Source organism: Rhincodon typus, chromosome 32 (genome assembly GCF_021869965.1).
Source record: "Rhincodon typus isolate 14 chromosome 32, sRhiTyp1.1, whole genome shotgun sequence".
Lineage (NCBI taxonomy): Eukaryota > Metazoa > Chordata > Chondrichthyes > Orectolobiformes > Rhincodontidae > Rhincodon > Rhincodon typus.
In genome coordinates this window covers 37,185,440-37,198,089 of record NC_063363.1, presented here as the reverse complement: position 1 = coordinate 37,198,089, position 12,650 = coordinate 37,185,440, and the positions used below count along the sequence as shown (strand labels likewise).

General features: G+C 42.0%; 1 protein-coding gene across 1 annotated transcript in view; it reads left to right on the top strand.

Moving 5' to 3' along the window:
* LOC109919718 (protein TESPA1-like) overlaps window positions 1–12,650 on the top strand; it is a 74,348-nt gene that overhangs the window by 45,583 nt on the left and 16,115 nt on the right. The window contains exon 6 of the mRNA XM_020519746.2: window positions 4,422–4,461. Within this exon, the coding sequence (XP_020375335.1) occupies window positions 4,422–4,461 (40 nt within the window). The remainder of the gene's footprint in view (window positions 1–4,421; window positions 4,462–12,650) is intronic.

The window sequence follows — 12,650 nt, the reverse complement described above, 5'->3', positions numbered from 1 at the left end:
GTGCAGTGGTTCAATGGTTAGCACTGCTGCCTCACAGTGCTAGAGGCCCAGGTTCAATTCCACCTTCAGGTGACTGTGTGTGTGTGGTGTTTGCACATTTTCCTCATATCTGCGTGGATTTCCTCCAGGTACTCTGGTTTCTAGCCACAGTCTAAAGATATGCAGGTTAGGTGGACTGGCCATGCTAAATTGTCCATAGTGTTCAGGGGTGCGTAGATTAGTGGGATGTGTCTGGGTAGGATGCTCCAAGGGTTGGTGTGGACTTGTTGGGCCAAAGGGCCTGTTCCGCACTGTAGGGATTCTATTCTATAAAAAAAATTCTATTCTAAGATCACTATCCAAAACATAGGGTACACTTTCACATCGTGATTCCTTAGAGAAGCACTGACACACTCCGTCATTGTTTCCTCTTTTCCTTTCTCTTCCTGAAAAAACATAAAGAAAGATGAACTTTTTCTTGAGTCCTAATATACTACCTAGGCCGAGAAGATCCACTTGGTTAAATAGCAACTTATTTGGTTACAGAAGTTACAGGAATGTTCAAAGCCTTATGACTTCTCAAGTCATACATTGGGCCTTTAGGGCTAACACATTTTGGGCGCTCTCCTTTCCATTTCCCAGATTAAATCAGGGCAGGACTAATACAATTAATTGTAGCACCGTAGGGTGTGTTATCAAAGAAGGAGCCTAGAGGTGCAAGTCATAGTTCCTTGAAAGTGGAGTCGCAGGTACACAGTGTTGAAGAACATGTTTGGTATGCTTGCCTTCATTGGTCAGAACATGGAATATAGGAGTGGGATGACATGTAGTGGCTGTACAAGATATTGGTGAGGCCACTTTTAGAATACTGCGTACAACTCTGATTGGCCTTCTATAGGAAGAATGTTGTTAAACTTGAGAGGGTGCAGAAAAGATTTACGAGGATGTTGCCAGATCCAGACGGTTTGAGTTATAGGGAGAGGCTGAGGTAAAAACCAAAAGAACTGTGGGTGCTGTAAATCAGGAACAAAAATAGAAGTTGCTGGAAATGCTGAGCAGGTCTGGCAGCATCTGTGAAGAAAAATTAGAGTGAACATTTCAGGTCTGGTGACCAATTCTGAGGAAGGGTCACAGAAGCCAAAATGTTAACTCTGATTTTTTTTTCACAGATGCTGCCAGAGCCACTGAACTTTTCCAGCAACTTTTATTTTTGTTCCTGAATAGGCTGGGACTTTGTTCCTTGGAGTGTCAGAGGCTGAAGGGTGACGTTATAGACATTTATAAAATCATGATAACGTGAATAGCCAAGGTCTTTTTCTTAGGCTGGTGGAGTCCAAAACTAGAGAGGATAGGTTTAACAAGGACCTGAGGAGTAACTTTTTCACGTGGAGGGTGGTGCATGTATGGAACAAGCTGCCAGAGGAAGTGGTGAAGGTGGGTACAATTACAACATTTAAAAGGCATCCGAGTAGGTATATGAATAGGAAGAGTTTAGAGAGATATGGGCCAAATGCTGGTAAATGGGGTTAGGTCGGATTGGGATGTCTGATCAGCATGGACTAGTTTGTCTGTGTCCATGCTGTATGCCTCTGTAACTCTATCAGAGATAGTAAGAACTGCCGATGCTGGAGTCAGAGATAACACAGTGTGGAGCTGGAGGAACACAGCAGGCCAGGCAGCATCAGAGAAGCAGCAAAGCTGACGTTTTGTATCATAGAACATAGAACAGTACAGCACAGTACAGGCCCTTCGGCCCACTATGTTGTGCCGAGCTTTTACCCTAAACCTAAGGTCTATCTAACCTCCACCCCTATCTTATACTACCATCCTTATGCCTGTCTAATAGCCGCTTAAATGCCCCTAATGAGACCGACTCCACTACCCTCTCTGGCAATGCATTCCACGCCCCTACCACTCTCTGAGTAAAGAACCTACCTCTGATGTCTCCCCTATATCTACCTCCACTCACTTTAAAACTATGCCCCCTCGTAATAGCTACCTCCACCTTAGGAAAAAGTCTCTGCCTGTCCACTCTATCTATACCTCTGATCATTTTGTACACCTCTATCAAGTCAAGGACCCTTCTGAGGGTCCCAACCCGAAATGTCCTGCTCCTCTGATGCTCCCTGGCTTGCTTGTTCCTCCAGTTCCACACTGTGTTATCTATTTCTGAAGAAGGGTCTAGGCCCAAAACGTCAGCCTTCCTGCTCCTCTGATGCTGCTTGGCCTGCTGTGTTCATCCAGCTCTACACCTTGTTATCTCAGATTCTCCAGCATCTGCACTTCTTATCTCTATCTATAACTCTAAGTGTCTTTAGTTGTGGGGCTAGGATAGTGGTGACGCTCGTGCATGTCCCAGTGACTGTTCTTCTATAGATACACCTATATCACCCACGGTCCATCATTTCACCCAGACTTGTGAAAGTTCCTTTTACTTTCATGTGGTGATTGTGCAGTTTTGTTTGTTTAGCGTGGAACCATTTTACCTTCTTGAGTGCATCTTATGTGTCATTGAGCACACCTTTTTTACTACATTTTACGGTGGTTGGAACACGTGAGTATAACTTCTCACTAATGTTCCTTTGACAGCACCTTGCAAACCTGTGACAACTTCTACCTAGAAGTTCAAGGGTAGCAGAAACAAAGGAACATTGCCATCTGCAAGTTCCCTTGAAAACCTTGGATCATCCTGACTTGGAACTGTGTCACCGTTCCTTCACTGTTGTTGAGTAAAAATATGGAACTCCCTCCCTAACCGTATTCAGGGGTCCCTACACTCCTAAGGCTGCAGTGGGTCAAAAACACAGCTTAAAACTATCTTCTCCAGGGCAATTAGGAATGTGCAATAAGTACTGGCCCAGTCTGTAAAGCTGGCATCCACTGAAAGAATAAAGAAAAGGGTGTCTTAAAATCCATACACCTTCATGAAAAATATGATTAGATTAGTGAAGCAGTATCTATGTTTTTATAAATCTGTGGTGGCTCCTTAATTAAGCCAAACCTCTTCTGACATTTTATTCGTAAATAATGTTTCTAAAATCCTACTCTCTATTCATATTAAACTAAATGGCCTGTAGCTGCTGGGCATTACATTTCGTATTTTTCTCCTGAGAAAGTATTACATTTACCACGTCAATTCCAGTTCCTGATTATGTTAATTTACATTGCAAAGTATCATGAGGAATAAATATTCCACAGTAAGAGTAACGAATGTACCAAGACCAGTTACAGCAAATTATATTATTCTGGCTGGGGCATTAACTAGTGTTTCATAAAGATTTAATATAACTGGTTTTTTACGTTATTTCTCCATTAATCATGTTCTCATATGATTTTGTACAAAATTGTCAACTTATCCTCTCATGTTTAAAAACTTGTTTATGCACCCCAGCCCACAAGTCTCCCCGTTCCTGAAACCTCCTTGAGATGTAACATCTAACTTGTGTTCATATCATTTCTCCTTCCAAAGTGTGTTATTGTTGTATGAGCTTTCAACTGCCATGTGGTTAATTTCAACAGTCTCTGCATTCCTGAAGTTACTTACTTTTTTTCTCTGAATTTATAACTTTTCCAAGTTTCATGTTACTTACTAACTTCCAAATGGTGCCTTACATTCCCTTGTCCAAGTCATTTATATCAGGAAAAAATGTGAATATTAACTCTTTGAGATCACCTTCCAGTGTGAGAATTCACCATACTCTCTACTTTCTGTTCTTCAGCCAATACCATATCCATACTGACATTATCATTTTCATTCCATAGGCTTTAATTTTTAGCAAATTTATTACTTGGTGCTATATCAATGTCCTCTGAAAACCTATAGCCTCATCACTGTCAATTAACCCTTTGAATTACTTCTGCACAGAACTAATTCAAGTGCATCAAAGTATGTGTCTTTAATAAGTCTGTGCTAATTGGATTTATTTATTCCCTGAAATGTAACATTCTGTACCATGGGAACATATCCTTGAATAGTCACAAGTCCCAAGTTCTGAAATCCTGAGTAATTGATTTCTCATCTTTGTCCAGTAATGGATGCCTATAAATGGCCAATAAGAGAGATTAATCAATAACATTATTCCCCAAAATGTGACTCACACCAGGATATTTCAACTGAAGGAGTCAACCTGTTGCCAAGTGGAATGAAGACTTGACTCCAATAGACCTACTGTTCCCAAATGCATGAGATTCCTTCATTTCAAGGTATTTCCCAAACTCTTGGGGAATTTCCAAACCAGACTGAAAGACATGTTTCCTCTCTACAACAATATAATAGCAAAATGCCATTGATGTTAAAAATCTGAATTAAAAGGAGGAAATCATAGGTATCCGTGGCGATGATAAACAGAGATAAACAGAGTTAATGTTTCATGTCTGTCACCTTATATCATTATACTTTTCCTCTCATAATATTGAATAACTTTGTAATTTCTCATCCTCAGCCATGCTGTTACAGAGTCCAACTGAGTCAAACTCATCACAGTAAGTATAGACTGCTCCATGTTCCCTGACTTCATTCTTTACAGGTCAAGAAACTGACTTTAGAAAAAAAAGAACTGCAGATGCTGGAAGTCAACAACAAAAACAGAAATTGTGGGAAGAACTCAGCATGTCTGGCAGCATATGTGGAAAGAAAGCAGAGTCAATGTCTTGGGTCCAGTGACCCTTCTTCAGTACTGACTTTGGAACATTATTTGAATTGCAGTTGCATCAAATGGATGAGCAAGGACACGTGGAATTTATTTGTCAGACAGTATAAAGTAAAGTTAAATCCTTTAGTGGCATATAAGCTCCATAATAGAATAGCATTTAGACAATGTTGCTTTTAGTTTGCTGCAGTAAAAATCTTAAAACTTAATCAGGATGCTGTCTGGACTGGAGGGCAGGTCTTATGAGGAAAGGTTGAGGGAGCTAGGGCTTTCCTCATTGGAGCGAAGAAAGATGAGAGGTGACTTGATAGAGGTGTACAAGATGATGAGAGGCATAGAGTGGATTGGCAGAGACATTTTCCCAGAGAGTATTGGGTGCGTGGAATGCGCTGCCGGCAGTGGTAGTGGAGTCAGATACATTAGGGACATCGATGATAGTAAAATGTAGGGTATGCAGGGTCGTTTGATCTTAGAGTAGGACAATAGGTCAGCGTAACATCATGGGCCGAAGGGCCTGTACTGTGCTGTACTGTTCTATGTTCTATGTATAACTCAGTAACTATTGCCTCTGGAATCAAAAGGTTGTGAGTCTCACTCCAGAAACTTGAACATAAAATGTACATTGAAATCTCAAGGCAGTATTGAGGGAGTGCCATACCACTGGGGGAGCCAGTACTGTGGGATTATTGCATTGTTGGGGTTGGGGGAAATTTATTTTTTATTATTTGTTCATGGGACATGAGTGTCTCTGCCAAGGCTAGCATTTACTACCCCATCTCTGAGGGAGTGCTGTACATTAGGGAAACAATATAGAGGAACAGCTGCACTGTCAAAGGAGCAGTGCTGAGGGAGTGATGTACTTTTTCTGTTCACTCATGGGATGATTGCTGGCTGGTCAGCATTTATTGCCTTTCCCTATTTACCTTTGAGAAGGTGGTGGCCTTCTTGAGCCACTGCAGTCCATGTTAAAAATGCCATTGGGGATTGAATTCGAGGAGTTCAACTTGGATTCCCTGAGTATAACAATGTCAGGCTGTTGTTTGACACTATGAGAGAGCTCTCCTAATTTTGGCTCTAGCAACCCAGATATTATAAGTCATTGACCTATCCCCACCACTCCCTACCTGCACTCACCTATCACCATGCCACCTATCTTCCCCAGCCCCACCCCTGCTCTCTCTATTTCTGAGCTCCCATCCACCACCCCAACCGCCCCTCCCATTTCTGAAGAATGGTCCTGACCCGAAACATCAACTTTCCTGCTCCTCTGATGCTGCCTGGCCTACTGTGTTCCTCAGCTCCACACTGCATTATCTCTAACTCCAGCATCTGCAGTTCTTACTATCTCTATACGCTAACAGGTTTCCTTATTTGTGCATTAATACCAATACTTCCAGTGAACAACACTATCCTTATCTTTGTATTAAAACTCTCCCTATCTATGTACTAATGCTGACTGTATTGGTTCACTAACACTGATCATATCTGTGTGCTAACATTGACAGTATCTGTGTAAAGTCACAAATGTTGAGATATTTACACTGCAGAAGAAGGACATTCAGTCCATTGTGACTGTGTGTTAAACAAAGAACTGACTACAATAATTCCATTTTCTAAATCCCTGGAATCTATGGTATCACAAGTGAATATCTAGATATTGTTTAAAATTGGCTCAACCTTTTTAAACAGTGAGTTCCAGACACCTATAAATACCCATGCTTCCTGCATTTTACCCAATTTTTGATCCAATGTGCGACTTTGCCCTGGATCCCATGGGCGTTTACTTTCTTGACCAGTATGCTAGGAGGGATTTTATTAAAAGCCTTGCTAAATTCACGTGGAAAACTTCCAAAGCATTACCCTCATAGAGTCATAGAGTCATACAGCACGGAAATAGACCCTTCGGTCCAACCAGTCCATGCCGAACATAATCCCAAACTAAACTAGTCCCAACTGCCTGCTCCTGGCCCATAACCCTCCAAACCTTTCCTATCCATGTACTTATCAAAATGTCTTTTAAATGTTGTAATTGTACCCACCTCTACCACTTCCTCAGGAAGTTCATTCCATACGTGAACTCTGTAAAAATTTTGCCTCTCCTGTCTTTTTTAAATCTCTCTCCTCTCGCCTAAAAAATGTGTCCCCAGTCTTTAAATCCCCCATTCTTGAGAAAAGACAACACCATTAATTCTATCTATACCCCTCATTATTTTATAAACTTCTATTAGGTCACCTCTCAACCTCCAATGCTCCAGTGAAAATAGTCTCAGCCTATCCCGCCTTTCTTTATAACTCAAACTTTCCATACCTGGCAGCATTGTAGTAAATCTCTTCTGAACACTCTCCGGCTTGATAATGTCCTTCCTATAACTGGGCGACGAGAACTGGACACAGTATTCCAGAAGAGGCTTCACCAATGTCCTATACAATCTCAACATGACTTCCCAACTCCTGTTCTCAAAGGACTGAGCAATGAAGGCATGCATGCTAAACGCAAACTTCAAAGATTTACATACCTGCGACTCTAGGTCCCTCTGCTCTGCAACACTACCCATGGCCCTACCATTAAGTGTATAAGCCCTACCCTTGTTTGTTACACTAAAATGCAATACCTCGCATTTACCCACATTGAACGCCATCTGCCATTTTCCAGCCCATTGACCCATTGGATCATCAGCAAAAAATGAACAGATGTGACAAATGTGACTTTCCCTTAATAAATCCATGTTTACTATACGTGATTAATCCATATGTCTCCAAATGTAGATATATTCTGTCTCTCTGAATTCTTTCTAATAACTTCTTCACCATCAAGGGTAGACTGACTGGCCCTGTAATTTCTTGATCTATTTCTTCCTCATTTTTTTTGACAGTGGGGCAATGTTAGCAGTATTCCAGTCCCCTGGTGCTTCCCCTAATATCTCATCCCTTATTTTCCTCAACAAGAAAGGCCAGTTAGTCTTAACCTGTGGTGGGTAAATTGTTAGAATTAATCCTGAGAAATGGAATAAACTGCCATTTAGAAAGGCACGGACTATTCAGGGATGGTCAGCAAGGCTTTGTTAACGGAAGGTCATGCCTTACAAATTTGATGAATTCTTAGAGGAAGTGACCAAGAGGATCAATGAGGGTAGTGCAGCAGATGTCGTCTGAATAGATTTTAGTAAGGCATTTGACAAGGTCCCCCTTGGCAGACTGATCAAAAACATAAAATCCCATGGGATACATGGTAATGTGTTGAAATGGATCCAAAGTTGGCTTAGTAACAGGAAACAAAGGGTAATAGTCAATCGCTGCTCTTGCAAATCAAAAGTTACTTCAAGTGGTGTTTCTCAGAGTTAGGTATTGGGACATCTCTTGTTTGTTTTATACATTAACGATTTGGATTTGAATGTTTGGGGCATAATTGGGAAATTTACAGATGACACAAAAGTCGCCCGTGTAGTGGATAGTGTACAGGATAGCTGTAAGCTTCAAAACAATATATAGATTGGTTTGTAAAGTAGGCAGAAAAGTGGGAGATGGAGCTTAACTCTGTTAAATCTCAGGTAATGCATTTAGAGACTTTAAACAGTAAAAGGGAATGCAAAATAAATGTCCCTAAAGGTGCAGGAAGATATAGCTGCAAATAAGGCATATAGAATGTTTTTCTTCATTGGCAGAGCTGTAGAATACAAAAGGAGGGATTATGTTTAGGTGCTGGTGTTAGACTGGGGTGGAGAGGGTCAGAGGTCAGATGACTCCAGGTTATAGCCCAACAGGTTTATTTGAAATCACAGCTTTTGGAGCATTTGCCCCTTCATCGGGTAAAGTGAAAGAGAAACACACAGGCACAAAATTTATAGGTTGAGAGATCAATGAGCAGAGAGAGCAAAAGATGATGTAAATACTGTGAGTAGAGTGTCGACAGGCTGAATAATAATTCCCTGCAGGTGATCAAGAGTGTCAGATGGTGTGAGTAAAGTGTCAACAGCTGGATAACAAGTGAAGGGATGACCTGTAATCCGATTAAATGAGGCAGAGAGATAATTACAAAAAATTAAAAATAAGGTGGTGCTGGAATAACAGAATAGGTTTAAGGGTCACATGCTGATGGTCTAACCAAAGTAATGAGTAATCCAAAACTGTACAAACTAATTAAGGTCCAGAGATTATAACAATTTATCAAGATGATGGTGTCAAACCAGGACAGTAAAGAAGATTTTACAGGTACAGCACTGTGTGGTGGAGTCACATGTAGTGGGACATGAACTGGCCATCTTCATGGGCAGGAAGCTGGCTATCAGTTTCTGCTCGGCAATTCTGTGTTGTGTATCTTGAAAGCCACTTTGGAAGACACTTGCCTTAAATTTGGAGGCTGAATGTCCATAACCATTGAAGTGTTCCCCAACTGGGAGGAAACATTCCTGTCTGGCTATTGTTGTGCAGTGTCCATTCATCCATTGTCATAGTGTCTGCATGGTCTTGCCAATATACAATACCTTGGGGAATCCAGCCAGCAGCCTATGAGATAGACAACATTTGACCGAGTCACATTAGTATCTGTTGTGTATGTGGTGGGTGGTGTTCCCATGTGTAATGGTGGTATCCATATCAATGATCTGGCATGTCTTGCAGACGTTGCCGTGGCAGGGTCGTGTGGTGTTGTGATCAATGTTATCCTGAAGGCTGGGTAGTTTGCTGTGACTGATGGTCTGTTTAAGGTTTGGCAGTTGTTTGAAGGCAAGAAGTGGAGGTATAGGAATGATCTTGGCAAGATGCTTATCATCATTGATGACATGTTGAAGGCTGTGAAGAACATGGCGTAATTTCTCCACTCTGAGGAAATACTGTATGAGGGTACTCTATCGGTCACTTCCTGTGTATGTCTTCTGAGGAGGTCGTTGCAGTTTTTCACCTTGATTCATTGAAACTGGCGATTGATGAAATGAGCATCATATCCCATTCTTATGAGGGCGTCCTTCAGAATTTTCAGGCTTCTGTCGCATTTCTCCTCATCTGAGCAGGTCCTGTGTATGCGCAAAGTTTGTCCATAGGGGATAGTTTCCACTCTAAACATGTTAAAGAAAAGCTAAGTGCAGCATTGTGAGGTTATCCGTGGGCTTACGGTAGAGTGAAGTACTGAGGTGTCCCTCTTTGATGAAGATGCATCTGTCCAAGAATGCAACTGATTCTGGAGAGTAGTTCATGGTAAGTCTGATGGTGGGATGAAACTTGATGCTAGTGCTTTGTAGTTGTCTCAGTGATACCTCGCCATGAGTCCAAAGGAAGTAAATGTCATCAATGCATTGGCGTATTGGTGTATAGCATTGGTCTGAGGTCCTGGGTAGCAAAGAAGTCTTGTTCAAACTTGTGCATGAAAATATTCACATATTGGGATACAAATTTGGTCCCCATGGATGTTTCATGTGTCTGGATGAAAAGATGAAGATGTTGTGGTTAAGGATGAAGTAGATGAGTTGTAGGGTGGCATCTGGAAATTGGCAGTTGGTGGTATTGAGTACTGAGGCTGTTGCAAAGATGTCATCGTGGTGGAGGGATGCTGGTGTAGAGTGCCGAAATGATCATTATGACGAGAAATGTTCCTGGTTCGACTGGTCCATGGCTGCTGAGTTTCTGTAAGAAATCTGTAGTGTTCCAACATAAGCTGGGTTTCAAGATGCCCTCAACATAGCCAGAGAGGTTCTCACACAGGGTCCCATTGCCTGATACAATTGGCTGCCCAGGTGTTTTGGCTTTGTGCATCTTCAGAAGGCAGTAGAAGTCTCCTATGTGAGAAGTGGGATGAGAGTGCATAGAATGCTCTAAAGGTCTGGATCAAAGGTCTTGATCAGTCTGTTCAGTTGATGGGTGTGTTCTTTGGTTGGATCGGCAGGTAGATGTCTGTAATGTTCCTGGTTGTTCAGTTGCCGTTATGCTTCTTTGGAGTAATCCATTCTATTCTGTATGATGATGGCTTCTTTTTTGTCTACTGGTTTGATGACAATGTTGCAATTGGTCTTGAGAGCATGGACGGTGTTGCGTTGTGCCTACATGACATTCTGCGCGATCTTGTGAGAACAGCTGATGAATCTGGCATTAACATATCTCCTGACGGCTTGAGCATTCATATCAAACCTAGGGCAGTGGCCTTCCGGAGAGGTCCAATTCAACTCTTTCTTCTTTGGTCGCTGCACTGTGGATCCCTCTGTCAACTGTTCTTGTTCATTAGTTGTCTCATTGGACTCGCTGCTGATATCTTGGGGTTTGTGGAAGAATTTCCATTGTTCACAGCAAAATACCCAGCCTTCAGGGCAATTTTGGCCACAACACCACACAAACCTGCCATGGGAAACTTTACAAGACATGTCAGATTATCGACATGCATGTTACCATCATATGTGGGAACAACATGAACCATGTACACAGCAGATTCTCATGTAACTCAGCCAATGTTGTCTATCTCATATGCTGCAGGCAAAGATGCCTCGAGATATGGTATATTGGCAAGACCACGCAGACGCTACAACATGGATGAATGGTGACTGCACTACAATTGCCAGACAGGAATGTTTCCTCCCAGTTAGGAAACACTTCAGCAGTTAAGGATATTCAGCCTCCGATATTCGTGTAAGCGTCCTCCAAGGCAGCCTTCAAGATATACAACAATGCAGAATAGCCAAGCAGAAACTGATAGCCAAGTTCTGTACATATGAAAACGGCCTCAACCGTGACCTTGGATTCATGTCCCACTACAAGTAACCCCACCATACTGTTCTGTATCTGTAAAATCTTCCTTACTGTCCTGGTTTGACACCATCACCTGGATAAATCATTATGATCTCTCTACTGTAATTAGTTTGTACAATTTTGGATTGCTTATTACTTTGGTTAGGCCATCAGCATGCGACTCTTAAAGGTATCATGTTATTCCAGTCATTTGGTTTGTCGCCAGCACCACCTTATTTTTAATTTTTTGTAGTTATCTCGCTGCCTCATTTAATCGGATTATAGGTCATCCCCTTACTTGTTATTCAGCTGTTGACACTTTACTCACCATCTGACACTGTTGATCACCTGCAGAGAACTATTATTCGGCCTGTCGACACTCTACTCACACCAATTGTATGGTCTTTTGCTCTCTCTGCCCATTGATCTCTCTGCCTATAAATTCTGTGCCTGTGTTTCCCTTTCACTTCACCTGACAAAGGGGCAAATGCTCCAAAAGCTTGTGATTTCAAATAAATTTGTTGGGCTACAACCTGGTGTTGTCTAACAAAAGTGGGGACGTAATGATGAAACTGTATAAGACACTCGTGAGGCCACAACTGGAGTGTAGTGTGCAGTACCAGTTTTTCATTACAATATGGACATAATTGTTCTGGAGAAAGTGCAGAAAAAAATTACTAGAATGTTGCCAGGGCTGGACAATTGTAGCTCCAAGGAGAGATTGGAAAGTTTGGATTGTTTTCCTTGGAACAGATAAGGCTGAACATAATTGAAGTATACAAAATTGTAAGGGGTAGGGTTGGAGTAGACAGAGGAACCTGTTCCCTTGGCCGAGTACTCTAAAACCAGGGGTTATAAATTCAATATAAATGGCAGAAGCATTTTCGGGGATTTGAGGAAGAACCTTGGCATGGTAGCTCAGTGGTTAGCACTGCTGTCTCACAGTGCCAGGGACCTGAATTTGATTCCAGTTTTGGGTGACTGTCTGTGTGGAGTTTGCACATTCTCCCCGTACCTGCGTGGATTTTCTCCGGGCGCTCCGGTTTCCACTCACAGTCCAAAGATGTGCAGGTTAGGTAGATTGGCTATGCTAAATTGCCCATAGTTTCTAGGGTGGGAAATACAGGGATGGTGTAGGGGGTGGGTCTGGGTGGGATGTTCCTCAGAAGGTCGGTGTGGACTCGATGGGGGACGAATGTCCTGCTTCCACACTGTAGAGATTCCATGATTAATGTTGGGATTCTATTCTATACATAGAGGGTGGTGAGTGTCTGGAATTCATTGGCTGAGTTGATGGTGGAGGCAGGGACCCTA